This window comes from Polyodon spathula, chromosome 11, assembly GCF_017654505.1.
Source record: "Polyodon spathula isolate WHYD16114869_AA chromosome 11, ASM1765450v1, whole genome shotgun sequence".
NCBI lineage: Eukaryota > Metazoa > Chordata > Actinopteri > Acipenseriformes > Polyodontidae > Polyodon > Polyodon spathula.
Genome location: NC_054544.1, coordinates 31267465 through 31291362, shown reverse-complemented (window position 1 = coordinate 31291362; position 23898 = coordinate 31267465). Strand labels below are relative to the sequence as shown.

At 34.4% G+C, this 23898-nt stretch overlaps 1 protein-coding gene across 3 annotated transcripts in view; it reads right to left on the bottom strand.

Moving 5' to 3' along the window:
- LOC121323697 (serine/Arginine-related protein 53-like) overlaps positions 1-23898 on the bottom strand; it is a 105212-nt gene that overhangs the window by 15965 nt on the left and 65349 nt on the right. For 2 of the 3 annotated variants that reach the window (XM_041264895.1, XM_041264894.1), the window contains exon 7: positions 3997-4062. The exons of the other annotated variant lie outside the window; for it this stretch is intronic. In XM_041264895.1, coding sequence (XP_041120829.1) covers positions 3997-4062 — 66 coding nt within the window. The remainder of the gene's footprint in view (positions 1-3996; positions 4063-23898) is intronic. 3 annotated transcript variants of the gene reach the window in all.

The window sequence follows — 23898 nt, the reverse complement described above, 5'->3', positions numbered from 1 at the left end:
TTGTGGAAAATGTAACTATTTATCCCAATATTAAAATCAATATAATCTGTCTTTCCTGAGGAAAAAAAAACTAAAAGTATATTCAAGTTTTGTTTTTAGCACATCAAAACAAACCGGTGACAAACCATAACAAACAATAACTAGTTATCATCTGTCGTTAAACACTAAATTCCAAATATAAATGGTCATTTATGTTCACACCGATGACATCTTGCTCAGTTAAGTCTATTAACGTTACTTGAATTCAGCACCACCTTTATTGTAAAATGGTTTTACAGGAATACACGCAACAAACACAGCTGTGGATATAGATCTAGTAAAAAGGTTGTGAAACACTGACAATGTTCTCAATAAATGCCAGTGTACACCCATAGGAATTTTTTGTTTTTTTTTCAATATTAAAGCATTACAACCAAATGTTAAACGCAAAAACAAATAAAACATTTTGTAAAAATCATTATTTTACATTACGGTTTTTATAAAAGGCAGATTAAAAGAGAGTACACATGGTGTTTACCAGATTCTAAATTTCTGTGCATGTCCTTCAAGTGGCAGAAGGGACCGTGGTAATTAAAACATTTAAAGCAGTGTGAGCCCCATGTCTCTGATCTGATGCTTGGGTCAACCGCTTGTAGATTCTAATTTGTCCTCAATTTGTATTCATGACAGGAAGGCGCTAAATATTTAATAGCAGTCCAGCAGGAGTGTGTATTGTTGGGCTTGGAGGTCAGATAATTTGATTTCTGAGCAGATTATACTTAGCATCAACGTCCAATCGTTCCCTGTTTTGTAATGAAAATACAATAAAAGTAACCCAAGAAAACTATTACTGGAAGCTAAGTGCTATTCTAACCTTTTTCAGAAGTATGTACTGCAATGATGGATTTTATAATCATGCCATAGATTTAGTATAAAAAACAAAACAAAGCAAAAAAAACACAAGATTTTTTTAAATTTAGAGCTGTGTTCCTGTAACAGTGGCTGAACTTTCACATTGATTACTGCAGAGATCAAGCAATGCTTTAAAAAGACATTTGAAACATAGATACTTTTTGTGTAAACATCACCCTTTCTGTGTTTGCAAGTGATGGTAATCTAGATATCAATATCTTCAGAGTTAAAACTTGTATTTATTTATTTATTTTGGTAGTCAGATCAAGTAATTATCCCACAAAAGAGACAACAGAAAATTCTAAATGTATAAACATAGGCAATCACTTTTTCCCCTATTCCAATTTTCTTTATGAAAATGTGAAAATTAAAAAAAATAAAAATAAAAATGTCAAGCTAACCCCAGTCCAAATTAAGATTAGAAAAAACAAAATTTAACATGTTGCCTCAAAACTAGTTATACACACACATACTATATATATATATATATATATATATATATATATATATATATATATATATATATATATATATGGCAATGTACTCCACACTACAGTTTGCAGGCTGCATTAGTAGTGACTGACAACACAGCTAGTTACATCCTGATGAGGTGTAAATGGCATGTGAACATGACAGGAAAAACCTGACTACATATTTAATGGCCACATAATTCTCGAACAGCAACACAAACAAGTACAAATTGCACTTATAACCTGCTGTATACCCACTGTATTTAACAATCTTTTTTTCTGCAAAAAGATACTGTTCTCAATCTTTAAAACTATTTATGGTCTTGTTTACCTTTGAGACCAAAGGTAAAAAAAAAAAAAAGATATTTCTCTCATTAAAATGAACGGTAACAATAGCAATGCAAGACTGTGGGCACATGTTAAGGGCTATTTAAGGTCTAAACAGCAAGTGAGAACTATGCATTTCAAGCTTGGGATTTAAAACTATAATTTTTTAGGAAAGCTTTTAATAAACAACATGCCTCCATGTAATAATCCAGCATCTAGCTATACATCCTTAAAGTCTATGTGGAAACTAACTTATAAAGAGTTGAGAGTCTTACATCATTAAAACAGCTGAACATAATAATAATAATAATAATAATAATAATAATAATAATAATAATAATAATAATAATAATAATAATAGCTTTTTTTTAAATTCTAGTTTTCAAAATGTACACATCCATATACTCATACTAATTTAAGAGTACAAAGTTTTACATTTTATTGTAACATTTATTTTTAATACTAATAAAACAGTGTTTCTAAATCACTTCAAAAGACTTGTAGTAAGAAAGAAAACAATGAAAAGGCATAATAAATCAAGGCTTTGATCTTTGCACACACAGTAATGCCTGAACTGCTTTTTTCTTTTTCTCTTTAAATTACCCATGAGTGTGAGTCGTGTACAAAAGACGCTGCTCGGTTTAGAAACCTACAGATCTTTTCCTTCAGAATGATATTACTGTCGATATATACACTTCCTTTTCTTTTCAAAATGCTCAACTGCGTTATGCGTTAAAAAAGGTTGTTCTGCATTTCAAGCAAAACACAATATCCTTAAAAAAATAAAAAAATAAACAAACAAATAATAATAATAATAATAATAATAATAATAATAATAATAATAATAATAATAATAATAATCTACCAGCTGTGCACTCTTCACCACAAGACTGTTACACTACAAAGCTCATCATTCCTTCTGTCTCAGCTCAGCCCAAAAAACTAAAATCAAGGAACAGATACACCACTAAAGGCTATTCAATAACGATAAGGTTTACTCTACTCTGAAATTCTGCAATGAAGAATGAGTTAGTAGATGTTTCTTTAAGATCGTAGAAGAGGAGACAGCATGATCAACCTATTTTCCTTCCCAGTTAAAACAACAACAACAACAACAACAACAACAACAAAAAATCTATGGAAAGTTTCATTACATAGATTTTCTCTTTTTTTTTCTTTTATGATTTTCAGAACTTCCCACATGGTGCCATTATAAGCAACAGCTTTTATAGTACTGAATGCCATATGGCAGCAAGCTTTGGGTTTTCACGAAGGTGGAAAGAAAGTAACTCTTTGCACTGAAAATACATTGGCCATCAACAGCAGCGTACCCTACAACGTCCCAATCAGGACAGTGGTCTGGGCATGAAAATCAGACTGTGGTATCTCCTATCAAAAGATCTCAAATAGCAAAAAAAAAATAGAAAAATAACATTCATAAGCCAAATTAAAACTACCTTTATATTACTTTTTTCTACTTTATTAGAATCCAAAGTAGACCTGGCATATACGATTACATTATATAAAACACAGTGTTCTGAAAGTCTGGAATTTATCATGTGTGCCATTCAGATGTGAAGAAGAGTAATTAAATGCTGAAAGGGGCAGATTCATGCCCTGCGAGGCGTTTATATGCACAAACCTGAATTAGCGAAGGTCAGAGGAACCATTAGGAATACAAGAGTAAGAGGGTTTGGGCAGGAAGCCAGAAATATGGCCATCCCAATGCAAGAAACTAAACTGTGGGGGTTTGGGGACCCCTTGAAGCTTTCAAGTGCACAAACCAGCTAACTCATTTAATTAATTAAAATTACATGTCTTCAGGGTCACACAAAAAGGAAGCAATAGCTGTCTAACTTTACTATCAAACTTTAGGAATTGAGCAGGGAGGCATATAAATAAATAAATAAATAAACAAACAAACACACACAAACATTAGCGTAAACATAGTGTCCACTGGTGGCAGAATAAAACAACTGCATCATTCTATCGTCCAAGGAAAAGTCAATTCTGAATATTCAGCACATTACTTTGCTTTATTAATGGATATCTGTGGTTAGGTAGGACGGTTAGAAGGAGACAAAGCTTTACATTAAATAGCTATTTCTAAGGTCAATTACATGGGACAAATAGGCGTTCATCTATTTTGGTACCTGTAAATCAACAGTAACAAGAAACAGAATACAAACCAGCACAATGTCACAATGGACACCAATTCAGAAACAAACACAGCTTTATCCAGTGCCAAATCTATAAGCCAGCTAAACTCTCACCTTCCCCGTTCATTATCTTTTGATTGTTACATTACCTTCTTTCTTCTTCCTCGCCTCCTCCTCTTTCTTCTCCTTCACTTTTAATACTTCATCAGTTTCAGCTGCAATAGAAACAGATCGGGCTTGAAAGAATCTCTCTCTCTCTCGTGTATTAATGTTGATCTGGTAGATCTGCTCCGGACAGTAGCTCAGATTTGGATTGAACAAAGTCATCCAGATAGCCATTTCTCCCTTTTACACAATATCAGTGTGGTGCACAACCTCTGTTTAAAAAAATCTGTATGTTATTTAATTTGAATAGAATGAGGTAACACATATTTCCTTTGGGTTTTTTTGGGGGGGCGGGGGGGTTGGTGAATCCATGCATTTGGTTCCTCTATATACAGTACAAAAAGCATGATATCAACTGCGATTACAGAACAACTATAGTCACTGGTTGACAACTAGTTAACTTACATTATAATTAAGAAAAACCTGGAAAGTATATGTATACTGTATATATTACAAATATTTGAGATCCTGTCTTGGCTATTACACAACATTTTTTTTTTTTAAACAGTAAATATGTTAAAGAAGATTAAAAATCTAACAGGAAGTACGGAGAGACTATCAATATATTCTGTAAATTAATTACATTTCTGTTCTAGCACATCATTTATTCCGAAGCATTAATATCTCAAAGGAGCCATTTCCCTTTATTGCTATACTGCTTACTGTCTGATGAGTGAACTATGTGAAAATCAGTCTCTAATAACATTATACTTGATGACTTTAAACTTTAAATAAGTCTTGAGCCATTAAAATCCTACCTGGTCAGACAAGGGAGACAAAAAAGCAGAAAACTAAGCTCAACAATGATAAAATAGAAGAAATTAAAATTGTTACAGTAAAGTGGCCATCAATAGGCGGAATGATTCCATGCACCATGACAGCAACCGTTTCATCCTTTCTTAAACTGTTCTGTCAACGTGCCTTGAGTGAATTTTCCAAAGGCTACCTTTGGTTTAACTAGGCGATATTTCCATTTTCTACAATAATGTCTTCAAAACAATACCATTTTCCAAAAGTAATCATTGCGACAAACCAAGAAAATGATTCTCTCATTCTGGGGAAAAAAAAAAAAAAAAGATTCCATAATTCCACAAAATAGCTACGTATGCACAAACCATCATGCCTGCCTATACGGACTGAAAAATGGATTTGATATATATATATATATTATATCTATATATATATATATATATATATATCTAACTAGACCTGGACGTTATTGCAAGGAGGAACCACTTGCATATAACGTCTATATAGGTGAACGTGAACAATATATATATAGATTCATATATATATATATATATATATATAATATATTATCTATATATATATATATATATATATAGTGTAGTAGTAGTATCAAATCCTAGAAGTACCCAAAAAAAGCAAACAATCTAAAAAGTATGTTTAAATGTTCAATAATGTAATCAATATATATATATATATATATATATATATATATATATATATATATATATATATATATATATATAATATATAGTTTGCATTCAGTTATTAAAACAAACATCAACTCCTGAAGCATGAAATAAAAATAATTCTAAAGTAGGATGCACCACCATGTAGAACACTGCCAACTATACTACACGGTCATTAAAAATACAGGCCACTAAAGCCATTGCACCTGGCTAATTTGCAGAGAAATTCTCAAAGTGGCTATCACACTTGGGCATTGGAAATTAGCTTAATGTTATCGCCTATCTCCAAGTTGAATAAGCAAATCTTAAACCGCATATTCCAAAAAAGAAACTACGCTAAAAAACAGTTTGAGGGTATCAGCTAAAATCAGATTGCCCTGCAACCAACACACGCTACGACTAGATAACAACCAGAATGTGTTCGTAATAGAAATCAATGGCAACATAAAATGAACTAAACAACTACTGTGGTTTTAAGGCTGCTGTAGAAGTTTTAACTTTGGCATTAATAGGCTTTTGTAATATTTTGTGTACGTAATGCCAGACTGCGTCCCATCAAGAATGTTTCGAATTAGGTAAAAACAAACTCTTAGAAATTGTAAAGACTTTTACTTCATTTACACTTCATTTCGTCTTTGCTGGAAGGACACAGATAACAGAAATCCCATTGAAATCCAATTTGGGTTCTATGTGTAATTGTAGATCTACCCCTTGAGTCATGTAAAATGCTAGGCTAATGTTTCATTCAAATTATCCCGCACCAAACCACATTCTACTCTTTACAACCATCTTCAAAATGTATTAGCAGAGCTCATTAGAGTGAAATTTAATAATGCAAACATCAGGTGGATTTCAAGAACCTCCATTATCAAGCGAAGATGGATGGCTTATATATAGCTCTTGGGCCAACTGGGCACAATTTAGATTCAATAAACTAGCATGCCTGAATTTGATTTATCTATTACAGTATGCTAGTTTGGTCTTTCTTAGTGATTTCCTATTACTCCCTAGAAAGAACAATTCATTGGTATTTTACAAAAGGCAGGGAGGTCAGCATGCAGAAATTATATTAAAGAAAAATGTGAAATGTGTTATTAAGTTGCAGTATGCCATGAATATATAAGCTATGGTAAATCTGGGCATCTTTCTGTTCTTCGAATTAGAGGTGGCTTATCAGATGATTTCCTGCATACACAGTAAGCACTTTCATTGTAGTATAAATAAAGAAACAACAATAACTTCAGAATGCATTATGCCACATTTAAAAATAACAACTTTGTTATCAAGATATTTTGTTTTTATACATAAATGTATACTGCTGAAATAAAATTGTTTTGTTTATATATATATATATATATATATATATATATATATATATATATATATATATATATATATATATATATATATATATAATTATGACATTGTCGGCCATAAAGTACTGGTTGAATTGATATTGTTGGTTGAGCTGTAAAGAGCCCACATGGATATCATCCAAACTTGGGTCATGTCTCAGATGAGATGTAAAACTCAAGTCTTGTCTACACTGTGCACAATAAGACAGTACCAGAATACTGAAAACTCATTGCTTAAATGACACCATTCTCAGCAAGAGGACATTGATTGTATTTTAAAACTTAAATAAATGAAAAAAACAAAAACACTTGACCTCTAAATGATTTCAGCATGCCTGTGTGCAAGACATTGACACAGCTTACATTGTGTTAATGTACCTTTGTCTAATGACGATTCACTACAGGTTCAAATAATAAGTTCACGCAGGATCTCTTACAAGGAATTTCTGTTTTCATACCATGTGAGGGTCAAAAGAAGAGTTTGTAAATATCACAGATACCAATACATCTGATCAGACCACGTTGTCACGTTGCCTCGAGAAAAACAATACATTTGAATCCTCTGTGATTAATTACACAGGCCTAATATCAAACAAACATGTCTGGAAAATTGCTGGTATTCTTTAGAAACTGAAATATCCAGAAAGACCTTTGATACCCCATTAGCAATGGTTTGTTAGTTTGCATCCTGTTTCACTGGAGGCCTTCCATTCCTTAAGCAGTGTTTTGAACACTTAGGAGATTTGATTAAGGCTTTCATTTTCAGATTTAGTTTGCACCTCAAGAGTTTTATTCCTGTTCTAATTTCTTTAGAGAATTCAATGCATTATTTCCATAATGATCACAACATAAAATCTACCTTGCCTTCATCTCGGCAAAATATATTTATGTTTTCAATCGTAAAATATCCACACCATATAAAATTAGTGGTTGCACCTTGGGAATGTTCTCACACTCATATTCCCCCCAAAAATGCCCGATAACTTTTTGATTGACTAATATATATATATAATATATATGGTGGGTGTGGGTGGTGTGTAATGTGTAAAATTTTATGGAAAAAGTTTTGTGCAGAGATCAACACAAAAAAGTCCATAATGTCAAAGTGAAAAATAAAATCTACAAATTGTTCTAAATTAATTACAAATATAAAACAAAAAATAATTGATTGCATAAGTATTCACCCTATGCTATGACACACCTAAATAAGCTCTAGTGCAACCAATTGTCTTTAGAAGTCACATAATTAGTTGAATGGGGTCCACCTGTGTGGAATTAAGGTGTTTCACATAATTTCAGGTTAAATCACCTGTCTCTGGGAGGTCCCGCAGTTGGTTAGTACATTTCCTAACAAAAACTACAAAAACATGAAGATGAAGATGAAGGAACGTTCAAAGCAAATCCAGAATAAGGCTCTTCAAAAGCACCAACCAGGGGTAGGATATAAGAACATTTTCAAGGCATTGAATATCCCCTGGAGCACAGTAAAGTCCATTATTAAGAAATGGAGAGAATATGGCTGTGAATTTGTCTAGAACAGGCCGTCCTCAAAAACTCAGTATCTGGGTGAGAAGGGCAGTGGTCAGGGAGAACACCAAGAGGCCTATTGCAACTCTAAAGGAGTTACAGTCTTCCACGGCTGAGCTGGGAGACACTGTGCATACAGCAACAATAGCCCGGGTGCTTCACAAAAATGGCCTTTATGGGAAAGTGGCAAAAGGAAAGCCACTGTTGAAAAATACTCGCATCAAATCTAAGCTAGAGTTTTCCAGAAGGCATGTGGGAGGCTATGAGACCAAGTGGAAGAAGATTCTATGGTCTGATGAAACCAAAATAGAGCTTTTTGGCCTCAACGCTAAGCACTATGTTTGGTGCAAGCCTAACACCGCACATCATCCTGAGAACACCATCCCTACCGTGAAGCATGGTAGTGGCAGCATCATGCTATGGGGATGCTTCTCTGCATCAGGGCCTGGAAAGCTTGTGAAGATATAGGGCAAAATGGATGCAGAAAAAAGTACAGAGAAATCCTGGAGGAAAACCTGCTGAAATCTGCAAGAGACCTGGGACTTGGGAGAAGATTTATCTTTCAGCAGGACAATGACCCCAAACATACAGCCAAAGCCACACTGGAGTGGATTAAAAACAAAAAGGTCCATGTCCTGGAGTGGCCCAGTCAAAGCCCGGAACTCAATCCAATGAGAATATGTGGAAAGAGTTGAAAATTGCTGTTCACCAAAGGTCCCCATCCAACTTGAGAGCTTGAGCAATTTTGCAAAGAAGAACGGGCAAAAATTGCACTGTCCAGATGTGCAAAGCTGGTAGAGACTTATCCAAATAGACTCATGGCTGTAATTGCTGCCAAAGGTGCCTCTACCAAATATTGACTCAAGGTGGTGAAGACTTATGCCATCAATTACTTTCTGTTTTGTATTTGTAATTCATTTAGAACAATTTGTAGATTTTATTTTTCACTTTGACATTAAGGACTTTTTTTGTGTTGATCAGTGGCAAAACTCCTAATTAAATCCATTTTGATTCCATGTTGCAACACAATAACAAGTGGAAAAGTCCAAGAGGGTGAATACTTTTGAGAGATATATCAAACACTATTAAAAGTATCTGCAGTTATCATGTATTCCTTTTCTAAAAGCAACCCTAACCCATGTTTTCCTCATCGCCTACAAATCAAAAGAGCATTCTAATTGCAGTATTTGCACTTCTTTCTTTGATATATTCACCAATGTATAAGTATACACTCAAGAGCGAGCCTCCAATAACATACACTCTGCGATAACTACCAACAGAACAGAACTCACCTAAAGGTATAGCTTTTGAAAATATTAAGGGCACACAGTTTAAAGTCTGTGCTGACTTATTAAAACAACAAAAACATTTCTCGGCTTGGCAAAGCAGACATACATATAGATTGGGAGCAGCAGAATAAGCCTGAAGCAGATAAATATCTGTAATGTCTAGGGAAAGAGCTTGACTTTCTTTCTTGGCTGTGCAGTATTTGCTAGCGTAAACATAAATAAAAGGACAACACTGCTGATGACTTCTAGGGCTGAAGGCTTGGCTGCTAAAACTACATTACAGCAGCAATCTATTTTATCCTGTGGCCAATAAAGCAATGTTCCTATAACAAACATCACACAGGTTGAACTCTCAATAATTACTGTGTTTGTAATGAGTCAGAGGAAGAAATCAGCAGCACAAAATAAAACACATTGTTTGACAAATACAGTTACAGTACTACTGCAGGTTAGTGAAAGCTGAAAATTAAGTCACTGATGACAACTGCTGATAATTGTCAACAGCAAACAATAACAGTAGATAATAACGACTTAAAAATAAAAAAATATCCTGTTTTAATTTTATTTTCAAGATTTACGTGCCACTTGGCAATAACGAACATGTAATGGAGTAATATTATGAATTATTTATTTTTGAGAATTTCAATCCCTTCAACGACATCGATATTATTCAAATGACTATCTAAAAATAAACACTGCCATATAACATGATAATCACAATTTGAAGAAATACCAATCACAAAATTAGCTTTTTTTTTTTTTTTTTTTTTTTTAATTCAAGAGATTACTAAAATTAAAGATGTACAGTAACTCTAGATTTTAATCGTGATTCACATCTCTAAGAAAAGTGAGGAACATTTTATTACCCATAAAAAGAAAGTTAACCTTTATGCCCTACTTAAGAGTATCTTTGGCACTGAAATGCAGTCAGTGTGGTAGATGGGATAATGAGGGCAATAGGTTAAAACACTTGCATCTTCATATGATGTTACTGAGCAATGCCACTAGGGGGCATGGTGTCCTTCCAGCTGGAGGGAGGGAGGCAAAACAGAAAATATACACTGATTTGGAATTAATTTTAAATTGAAATATTAATTAAATATAACATTTCATAAACTGTGAAATAATGTAATGTAGGGGAGAATGTATTCTTTGGAAACTATCAAAATACAAAACAAACAAAACAATACACACACAGAGAGAGAGAGAGAGAGAGAGAGAGAGAGAGAGAGAGAGAGAGAATACAAGGTAAGTGCATCTCAGGAACTGTTATTTTTTTTAACAAGATTACATGAGCAAGTGCATTTAAATCATATGTAAAATGTATAAAATATTAAATAACAAAACCTAATTAAAATCAAAATCACACAAATTCAATATATTATTCATAAGAGTAGCTTTATTGAAATTGTACTGGTACTGTACCCCAGTACAATAATTAGTAGCATTTTCATGTGTAGCTTTCTGTTGTGAAAATGCTAAAATCCTTCAGACCCAACCACTGTCTTACCAGAAAAAAAAAAAAAAATGAGGAAATTAATATAAAATTTATGTCTATTTGAAGAGTGAATGACTCCAGTGACAGATATGCAAATTATAGCATAAGACTTAAATTAATTATTGGAACAGTACTACTCCCCCATTCTGTTTATGTTTAGAAAACATACATTTTACCAAGGATGAAATGCCTGTCCGATTATATTTCAGTTTTAAGATCTTTTAGTTTTGATAAAATATTATTATTTTTTTTTTTTTTCTGGATGCTGCCCATTTTTTTTGCTCTCTCAAATGAAAGATATTTTATTACATTTTCAGATTGTGAAGCGGTTCAAATACACAGCAGGAGCAGAATGCAGTCAAACAGTATAACATTTTGAAGTTATACTAACTTCAGAATACGTACATTCTCTACAAATGCTACTTTTCCCCAATGATAACGAATAGTTTAATGTGCATGCATGCTAAACCTACAATAATACTTTTAATTGACTGGTTTCACAGAACCTGATTAACACTACTCTTGGACGATTTTACCTACAATAACAATAGATTAGTGCTAATCTGGGTCTGTGAAACCAGCCGTAAGAGCTCCAAGGTATAATATATTTCAAATATATATGAATGCGTTGTAGCACTGTCACCTGTATAAACCCTCTAAAGGAATAATATGTATGCATCAAGACACCAATCCTGATTACAACACAAAACATAGTAATTGTATATTATGCATACTCAACTATGAGCTTCTCAGTCTAGTTTTCACACACAGTATGGACAGTATTTCCGTTAAGAGTATTACTCAAGTACATATGACAGTCTCCAGATTAAATGTATGATGTTTTTCAGGAGTTTACTGTGACAAACAAGAATTAAGATCTAACATTGTTGAGGAATCAGTACTAAGTACAAAAGACAATGGTTGTGCTCAATGACTGTGGCTGTACAGATAATACTGCTTTATGGTTGAACATATTGTAGTGTGCTACTTAAACAAAATACTAGAAATAACAATGTAAAAGTCATTTTCTAATTGTTTATTCACGACTTGAATAACAAACATGCATTTTTTTAAATTTGTTTTTTAAATAATCTGTGATACTGAAAACTCTTTGTATGGGCTGTACAGCAAACAAGGTGGCACCACAGCTCCAGTGATGTGGGACTGAGGGACTACTGATCTCCAAGTTTGGGACTCCAGCTCTCAAACTGGTAGGTGATACCGTGACAGCTTCCAAGAAAAAGCTAATATTGAAACATATCCATTATAGCTTCTTGTGGTATTCCTTGTTCCTAATATTACTGAACATGTTTTGAAATACTGTAACATATAATAGGCTATCATTTTGAGAACTCAATTCCATGACTTATGTTTAACATTTAGTAAGAACTGAGAGAAGTGTGCATTATTTTCTGCACATTTGAGTATCAATATGAACAACTGTAGGTTATGAGGGTAAATTGCTTTAAATTCCCACAGGAACTAGCTTAACAGGATTTGGCAAACTAATCCTACAGTTTTGGGTTCTATAACATTCTGTAAAAAATGCTAGTTATTAATGTCCCACTAAAAGAAACGTGGCAACTGATTTGGTTTGAACAGTGGTTCAGTACCTATCTATGGCATTGCTGTACCTTGAATTTGATGTACATGCTGTTAGTTTTGAAACTTTCACAATTCGTATTTCATCCCGCGGTTTCATAAAAGGTAACAGTGGTCTAAATCGGTATGTATTTCTTGAGAATGCAACTAAAAACATTGGTGTAAAACATTTCAAAAGTTATTAATATTCACTATACAGATCGGGCTCAAATATTCATGCAAGGTTTGTGCAAAGAGAAAGGGTGCTGTGGAGGAGGTGAAAAACCGACATAGACCTACAGCAGCAATGGCAGGCAGACCCACTCATTCCAAGCCTCCCTGAAGTCCTGGTTACTGCCTCTTGTGTTAAGTCTGCCTTTCTCATCACTTAATGCTTATTTTCATCACTTTGCTTAAAATACTGATAATCAATTAGAGCTACGTCTGTTTTGCTACAGAATCTGTGTCACAGTCTATCAGACTGTCAGTGCCAATTCACTCCTCATTCAAAGTTAATTTTTTCTTCATAAATCTGCCTTTGGAGGAGTCATTAAGCACAGAACATAGCCCGAGGTGTAATCACCTATTCTCTTTCATTAGTCGAAGGCAGGGAAGGTGAGGGAGATTATTAGAACTTTGGAATGATCACAAAGCAGCGTGCTGCCTGTCAGATCCCCCCAACATTTCATTCATCTAGCCAACTCACAGGCGCCCTGTGCCAAGGGTTTGAAATGGACATTATTCATGAACATCTGTGGTATGCTGAATATTCTTAGCTAGAAATGAAGTAAAAGAACTGCTTTTTGACTTCAATAATTAACATGCTTGTGAAAAATTAAGGCAAAGTAACATTTCACTCTTCTTTTTTTTTTTTTTTGTAAACCTCCAGTGTTCTTTAAACTGCAAAAGCACACTAGAATTACCACTGCCCTATCATCAAAAGGGCTTTTTATTTGTAATGCTCAGGTTTTATAAACAATACAAATATAGGTAAATGCTAAGAAGGGCTGTGAATTCAATATTACAAAACTATACCTCTATAATGAACCCCTTTTCTAATTTTATGCATTTTTTTGTTCGGAGGAAAGTGCTCTGGATTTAAAGTCTTCCTCTTTATATGAGAGACTGTGTCAAATCCCTTGAGGGTAGTAATAAGCAGTTTTGTTTTTTTTTAAAACACACTTTTAGACATAGTCTGCTTAGATTTCCTACATGTTCCAGTTCAAAACCAATATATTTAGAGAACCACATGTTTAAACATATCCAATATATTTAGAGAACCACATGTTTAAACATAGCCACATATTGATGGATACAATTTAAAAGGCAAGGAACACTGCATTTGTTATTCTTTTTCATTTTGAATTTAAATATCATGAATCCTTCTAAAGCTAACGCAACTGATATGTTCTAGACAGCAGAAAGAAAAAAGGAAAGAACACTTTGGAATGAACAGAAGATACACATTCAGAAACAGCATCATTAGTAAGAGGCTTGTGCTACATAAACACATTACTGTTCTTGGGACTGCACTAGTGAACTACAAAAGTAAAGCTAACATTTTGGATTAGTTGAATTACATTAAACCCTGGAAATATTGGTCAAATTAGCATACGCTTTACTGTATGAATATATCTATAGAGCATTGCTAGTAAATGACCATGCAGTGTATTGTCTGTTCAGTTTTTAAAAATATTTGAAATTATATATATATATATAAAAAAATAATAAAAATAACAACAATACTATGCTTATTATTTAAATTACAGTCAAAAGATTTTACCATACCACACTGAGAATTTGCATATGCTGAGAAGTGTTTCACTTTATATTTGCCAGAGCTACAATACCCAGCTACACCCGGTGCCTGGTTCCATTATCATCATTTTTGTTTTGCAACGAACTTTCAGCAAATATCTATCTGTTGGTGGTTATGTTAAAATAATTGATATTAAACAACACAATTATAATCCCTGCTTGCAGATTCTAAACAGCACACAAGCAACTCTATAGCATACTTAATGCAGACATAGGATTCATGCAGCTACATAAAAGAACAGGTTAAACTACTGAGTAGTATTCATTTAGTCTGTGGAACTATAAGTAAATACACCCACTGTTTTAGCAATCACTGTGACTGACACATAACTCAGCAATTCCCAGAAACTCCTGGTTTGATTTAAGGGTATTTGAGCTCAGCTAAGAATATTTGAGAACAGCCCCAGGCTCCTCACATTCCCTGAGCCAAACTGCGCAGAATTTAAAATGTAACCAACTGCTGGAATCTCTCGAAAAATACAACAAAAGCATTCTTAGGGAGTGCTCAATTCATTTCTGACATTTTAAAAAGACAGGTCAAATATTCTGCAAGAAGAACATACTATTACACATGTTCATGTCTACCCACACCTACATACCAAGAGAGGGTATAATTTCTGGAAGCAATTTCACCAAAAACTTTAGCATAAAAACTTAAACCAAAACATATCTTACAAAATTGCATGGTTACTAAAAATTAATCAACTGCTGGAATTGTGTTAAAATTAAAACCAAATTAAAGGCAACATCATATTTCTATTTCTGTTTAATAATGGCGATTCCAAACACAGTAACACCAGTTTACCCTGTTCTAGTATTTAAAAAAAAAAGCAATCCAACTCCCAAAGAAGACTGTAGTGTTTGCATCTTACGCTTGATATGCAACACTTACTTAAGTTTGCTAACATGTTCTGGATCAGAATGAAATGCTGAATATTTGATAAAATGTAATCCAATTTTCTAATGGGTACTGCATGCAAAACCTAAAAAAAGGCCCATCTGTGCTCGGTTTCTCTGTATAGCACACTATATACGATAAAGCTGCTTTAACTTGTGCTCAAAGGAAAATACCCTGGTTGACAATTTAGGAAAAGCTTGGCAACAATGTCTGTTTATTATAAATGGCAGATGATGTTTATTTTGGCAGTTAAAAGCTAAATTAAGCTTGACAGTTTGTCAGGATGAGCCTTTCTTTCATCTCCAATTTTATAAATGCCAAGCTTTCCCGAATCATGAAGCAAATGCAGTTTTTTTTGACCACATCAAAATCAGAAGAAAACCACAAAACTAGTACAAATGGATACAGAACACAAATGTCAGAAAATATTTGAGTTTCTGTTTAACTGTTGCACTATAAAAAAAAAAAAAAAAAAAAAAAAAAAACCTACTACAGTACATTGCTTTTGCAATTTTCTCAGGTTTTAGCATTCCGTGCATTAGACATGTTTACTCATAATACACAGTCCTGTACTCAATACTTTTTTATAGAATAAAACAAAGATGATTTACAGTACAAGATTTGGGGCCGAGGGGTTGTCATTTTTAAATACCAGAGTAATGTTTGTAGCATGCAAAACTAACGCTATCATTGTTTTCAATGTAATGCAATGACACGCTGGATGAGAGGTCAGCAATCTGGTTAAACAGAGTGAATGCAGAGTCTGGGGAGAACAAGCCCAAGAATAACAGGCTTTATAGACTCTGCAAATCTTAAAGTCTTAATCAAACTTTATAAAGCCTTCACTCCAAAGTGTCATTAGCACCCACTGTATTATAAGATCAATATTAATGTCACAAACGAGACGTAACAAATAAAAAATATCCCAAACCATCTGACATACCATATATCAACAGTACATGTGTGACATACAGATGGACAAATGCTAGGACAAACAGACATTCAGCCCACTATATCCCCAGAATCGTATATTCTTATGCTAAATAATAAAAACGTATGCTAAATAATAACAACACTAAGTGTGACATATGTATATACATATGTCTTCAAACTCATTATTTTACTCAACATTTTAAACAGCAACAGTTTTGCATTTAAGTGTGTTCATGATGGTAAAAAAAAAAAAAAAAACAATTCCCACTATTACGACTGCCAGCATTGCATATTGGATTGGAAACATGTTCACTTAATTCAGAGTGGCATATTTAGGCTTGCTAACACAATAAACACAACATGAATCTGAGAAAGCTCAGTGGGAGAAATATCAGAAACAACAGAATACATAATCCCGATTGTGATTCTGCTACACTAAGTGATTGTAGACACTGTACATTTACAAGAAGAACAAGTAGTAAAACCTTTAAAAAAAAAAAATAATCTGAATATGAAGTTACTTAATGCAGGCACAAGCACAGCTACTTTCATGATGCAAAGGCTTAGAGCAGACTGAACACTAAAATAAGATACCGCCCCACAACAGTACACCCTTGCATGGCTTGTACCTACATCCCGACCACAGGTGTGGAGAACAGATCTGATCAAAACACTTGTTAGAACTCCAATTGTGACACAGCATGACATCACTGGGAACTTCAAAGAGATGAGCCACAGCCGTCTCTGCAGTATTCCAGGAACTTATTATAGGTTCAGGTCAACACAAGACGAGCTGCAGTCACTTAAGCTTACCCCCTTTGGCTGACTTGACTTTAACTATTACAAATAATAATTATGTGCCAAGTACACAGCTATCGCAGGAACTGCCTCTAATTATGATAGCAGGGCTGTAATTTAAAAAGCATAGAGCGCGAGTCAGCTCTTTCAATAGACACTGCAAATAATTTCAATGTGTTTTGTCTACACCCATTAGCTGTAACTGTCTATTCTACTTGTGCAAAGTCAGTACAAATATAAAGACTTATGTTCACAAACTGTCTAATTATTATTAAGGCTACTGTCCAAATAGTCTTAAGGCTACACACAGTACACCATATTATTTGTATTTTTCCAGCCAACTTGAAATAACTTTCATTATACCCAAACAATTCCTCCGATACTGTTGTCTACATAATCCACATTTATATTCTCCTACTTAATAACACATCTTTATTTTTAATGTATTTATTTAGCTCACATTTCATGCAATTTTTCAGAATAGGAAAAAAAACAAAACAAAACAAAACAAAAAAAAAAAAAACAACTGAAACATTCGCATTGCAAATGCAGAGTGAAGAGCAGACTGTACTCTAATGTTGTAGGTTAAACAGAATCTGTGGTGTATAGGTCAGTCCAAGGTCCCCGGCAAACATCTTGCTTGTGTCCTGAAGCGTTGTTTCATGTGGGCCTCAGTCCTCCTCAGTGGGGTTCTTTACAGGGCTGCTATTCTGTATCGATCTCCTTTAAACCTCTGAATAATACATTTCTAAACAACACAGAGCAAACCGGCTAAAACTCTTTAATTACATCATCGCTGAAAGGAAATCATTGATCAACGGCATTATGGGAAATAAACTGCACCCCCAAACTGGATCAAAGTCAATGAAATGGCTTACTAGCTGTCCCTGCCCAGGCCCTGTGCTGGATTAAAGCCCATGGACAGACAGGCAGGCGTGCCATTGTGAATGGGATCCTGTCTTTTTTTTTAAGCTCTCCCTAGCAGGTGTCCTGCTCTGAGCATGGTTTTTGATTACTCTAATTAAATATAATACTATCAACAGACTTTCATATTGATCCCCTAAAACTCCCTACTAAAGGGAACATTAAAAGCACCCGGAGAGGGCAGGGGAGGGTAACAGGGCAGCCTTAATGAGCATGGCTCATATCAGTTTTCCAAAAGGTGCTTGTTTCTGACATTCATCAATATTAAACAGCAATCACACCAGTAGTCATCAGTCCTTGGAAAGGAATCTGGTTGAAGAACTCTGTTATAAGAACAAGCATACTTTTTTATTTATTTTTCGGTAAAGAAAATATTCTCCAAAACAACAAAATAAGACAGACCAAATCTACAAACTAATACTGTATATGGTCTGTAAAAAATCCCATATACAGAAAATCCTAAATATATCTTAAAACTGAATTCTTTTGTAAGGTCATTTCAAGATCCCTTCATCAAATCTACGTAACAACTAACTGAAGATAAGTTGATACTGGAGATACAGTAGTAAGACAAATCCTGTAGCTGATTCACACAAAACAGACATATGAACCAACTTTAATGCATCTGAGCAATATGTAACAGTAGATAAAGCTACACAGTAAACAATAATCTTAACAAGATTAAATAAAACCTAATACAAATGCTCACTATATAATAGCATTGAAAGCATGAAAGCACGTTTCAGTTCAGTCCATAATTAAGTGTTCTTAAACAATGGATGAGCTTTACTGCAGTTTTCTCCCCTTTGATGCCACTGGAATTACCTTTCAGGACCCAAACGATCATGTCAGAGAGATGTTGACAATGCTGGTTGATGAGTTCCCCTGGCTTTGTACTGGGGTCTTTGTTGTTGATTGTAAACCCATTCTAGTTTTCAATTTCTGTCCCATATTGCCAAAGTACAGTCTAATAGTGCTTCCAATACAAATGATGTTTGACAAAGTGAAGGATCCATTGATGTTTAATGATTTGCCATTAGGAACATTTATATTGAAATGAGAAAGGATGTGTGTGAGTGTAGGTTAAGCATAGCGGGATATAAATATTTATGACTAATGCTCTCGTTTTACATATATTTAAAACCTACATCAAATCAGACAGGGTCAGTGGGTGGACAGGGTGCCGATTCAAGCTAGTTCTTATTCCCCTTGGATGACACCTAAAACCCAACAGTAGGACATGTCATCTAATAATGGGGACGTAAATTGAATTATATCATCGCTTACTGCCTAAGGAAACATTGCTAGCAGTAAACACCTTTGAGTGCTCAGGGATAAGAACAAATAAGAATAACTTAGCCATCTTGAGACCACAAAATGACTGCAAGCTGTTAATCTGTTTCACAGTTTAAAAGATGATGTTTTTTTGGAAAATGTGTAAGAGTGACTAATTGCAGGACACAGTTTAATAAGAGCACAACTAAATCATGTTTTTCAGTCTTCCGTTTTAACAGTGACACATGACTATGACTTCAACCCTGTAAACTACTTCTGCCAGTAACAGCAAAAGACTTTAAAACAGTAACACACACACACAGACGTGCCATGTTAGTTAGATTGTTATATTGCCAATATTTAAAAGGCCTCACTTTTCTGCTTTAAAATTACTTTTTTTTTTTTTTTTTTTACTTTCATTATACATTCAAATATTTTATTTACCTACATTTTCAGACATTTCAATATTTCTATTCTACAAAATCGATTAGTTGGCTATTCAAAATGACCACAGGCTTGAAAAATGTGTAACTATTCATAATTCATGCATAACCTTAAATTTGGATAAATCAATGACAACCTACTAAAATACAGGTACAGTACTTACAGCACCTCAAAGTTACCCTGACTAAGCTTCCAAGGGGGCTGTAGAAGCAGGGAATCTCATAACAGATCAGAGAGAAATGGTCTGTGCGAATAGATGTGAAATCTAAGACTACCGAAAACTGGTACCAGGATAACCCACTTTAACCCAAAAGACTGTCTGGTAGCAACAACAATGAACCTCTTCAATGTCAATTTGATGTGAACTGCACTAACTGCAAAGCACCATCCCCCCAGTTGCTGCCATGCTTACTCCCTATTCCCTCAGCTGGTCCTCATTGCTTACACCCAAATGGCAGCAACCTGTTGTATAACTCATCCGGAGATTTACCCATGGATTAGTGCCCCGAGACCTCTCCAATCTGCTACACTGTTTCAATGTGAACACCCAGCCCACTGGGCCTCATACTACCACTTGGCACCTAGAGACTCGTTTCTTAGTAATTAAAAAGCTCAAAACTGGGGACTATTTGACAGCGCCACCTGTGTACCATGAATAGGGAATAGCAACAGGCAGGTGTTTTCATGTATTTATATATGCGGTGTGGTGTGGGGTATGTTCCCCCAAGCTTAAATAACCTAGCAAGCTGCCTTCTCTGCTTGCTCTCCCATCTCAATTTGCATTCCAATCTGCAATAAACATTTAGCAGTGATTCTGAGAAACGACTGTACTGCAAAGCTTGTTCCCTCCTGTTCACAATATGAACTAGTTGGAATGTGAGAGAACGGAAGGTTTCATTGACAAAATACGAGCCACGTGAACAAGACATATACAGTAGACTTCAGCAGAATATCTGACTCTTTTATATATTAAAAAGTACAGATTGACAACACTTCCGATTGAAATAAAAAATATATATTAAATATATATATATATATATTAAAATATATATTTTAATTCACTGCACAACATGAAGTGACAACTCTCTCTTATCTTCAAAAGACAAACTAATGGGGTGCATGAATGTGGGATTGGGATGCTTTGTCTTTGTCATATCCCATTCAACTTGCAATAAGGCATGATTATACCTTCTGTGCCATCATGGCCTAATGTTTCTTAAACTAATAAAGGAATCTCCAAATTGTGAATGAGTAGTAAACTGTCAGTTAAATTAAGGAGGTGTCCAAGTCACTCTAGCAGGTGTAAGGCTACCAGGTACTGCAGATCTAGTTTTGTTATGGAGGTTCTCATTATATATGGGTTCTGCTATCTGTGAATTTCTTAAATGCAGACAATAAGGAAAGAAAGTCCAACCTCAACTGCAGATGTCTGTATTTTGCAGATAAAAATGTTAAGAGTACATGAACAGCTGTTTCCTCAGAAAACACATGAAAGATAATTTTTCATAACGAAATTGCTCTGTGAAGCAAGTCTTTTCTTCCTGGCTATCCATTTTCTCTGGATAAACTACTTACAATACACAGTTGTTTGGGGCTTTAACCAATAACCTTGGCAAAGAAATAGTGACATAAATCCCTGGTCTGTAATCCCCTGGGTGTAAAGTAATGTACAGGACTATAAATGCAGTGCAAGGTGTTCATCCCCCTTATCCTCTAATATACACCAAGCCAACCACTATTCCAATAAACACAGTATCTAGGTATTAGCCATGTAACTCTTACCAGCATTACAAGCTGTTCTAGTCCATTAAAGAAAATAATCCAATCACTTTGTAATTTTTCCAGCAAAATCACATTCCCACAAATTTTATTTCCAGGCCGTCTAAATAGTAAATACCTGTTATTGGCTCAAAATGAGTTTTTACTTGCCACAGGCAAACATGTTGCCATTATTGTCTAGCTCTGTTAGAGATACACCAAGCAAAAAATGTTATAAAGATTCAATTTATGTCACAAGACTCCTCGACAGGACTTAGAAGTGCTCAGTAATTGAGAGCTTTATTCAAAGTAGAAAATGCCCGTATATAACGCAGCATTAGTGCTCCAGGGTTTATTTAGTCACTAAACACTTCAGTTGATCAGAAATAATTCAGATAATTATCTTTACATGTTTTCACTTAATCTGCATTACTTAACCATCCATCAGTTATGACTGACACACCAATTACAGAAACTGAACAAGGTTAAACAAAAATATCTTTCGAATAACAGAGCCCTATATTACTTCAACTGTGTTACTCTACGATAAAATGAATTAAGTGAAAAACAACACCACATCTGCTGAGACCTCATTATGAAACAAGACGACATCTTTGTGTAGAAACATTTTCAATGAAAATTAATCTTCATTTGGGATTTCTACCGCTTTCATTATATATGCATTTACATGGCTTGTGCATGAAAAATAACATTGTGGCAAAAACAGTTGTGAAAAGTCAACAGGAAATTTAGTGATAGTGAATAGTGTAATCCAGTTATTAAATCACCACCTGATTTTTAATCATTTGAAATCATGCAACCCTGGCAACTAATTGCCAGTACAACTTTAAACCTGCACTTTCTCTTTGAAGTGTTTAGCGTGCCTTATTCCTTAAGAAAGGCTGAGACATGCACCTGAGATAGTGAGTTATGGGTTGGATATTATCTTTGAGGGTCCTTACGTTAGCACTTGCAAGTCCATATATAACTTGCCTCCTATATGGTTTTCATATTTCGGAGATAAGCTAAACGCAGTCATATTTCAAGTCAACTTGACCCTCTCAATACTTGACATGAAGACATGACAGATAAACCTTTTCTTCAAAATCATTTCTCAAGCAGTATATTAGCAAGTTTCAATTTAGCACTTGTAAGTACAGAGCAGGTTCCTGCTCTCTGTTGACGTGACTGGTCTGACTGGGATATGTATATTAAGATTACTGATGTCCCACGATGCCAAATAAAAATGTCATCCATGGCTGCTTTTAATGTCCCAGCCCTCCTTAGACAAACTATGGGAGTGCTGTATCATTTACCGCTACACTTCGAATCTGCATAAGTCTTCAGCTAGATGGTTTACGAGACCTCCTGTGCGTTATTCATTTTAATCCACCGGCTCCTGTTGTATATTCGTGATATAATCTTGGCTATGGACTTTTGAACCCAAACTGCACTCTAGCTAAAGTGACAAATGCTGTTATCTGAAAAGAGCCATTGCAGGTAGACATATCTGATGCACCTGTGCTAAGCCCTGGCCACAAGTGTACGAATTCATACATATGTCTCACAGATGTCAAAATTTGTAAGAATAAACCCTCTTAAGAATTCAAATAAAAATAATAATAAAATTATATATATATATATATATATATATATATATATATATATATATATATATATATATATATATATATATATATACACACACACACACACACACACACACATATATAGACATGCTCAAATTTGTTGGTACCCCTCCACAAAAAACAAAGAATGCACAATTTTCTCTGAAATAACTTGAAACTGACAAAAGTAATTGGCATCCACCATTGTTTACTCCATATTTAATAGAAATCAGACTTTGCTTTTGATTTTTTATTCAACATAATATTGTAAATAATAAAACAAATGAAAATGGCATGGACAAAAATGATGGGACCGCTAACCTAATATTTTGTTGCACAACCTTTAGATCAGTGGTTTTCAAAGTACGGGTCGTGACCCAATACTGGGTCGCGGAAGAGAAGGCACTGGGTCGCTTGCAAATTTAAAATATAAAAATGTTTTTCGTTAGTTTTAAAATAATATTACACAAGAATATTAAAGTCAGACGAATTACTTATTTCCGGTAAGACTTATTTGTTTGCAGAGAGTTTAATCTTACGCATGACGCACTACACGTGATCACAACGTAGCAGTTTCGAATGTAGCTAATCACACCTAACGATGTAACATGACTGCATTCTGAATCCAAACACTGTCAGTTTGTTGTTGCTGGGTAACTGACTGAGAATTGATTGTTTTGTTATCAGAAAAAGAAGTTCGTAATCAAATCCATCTACGTCAAAT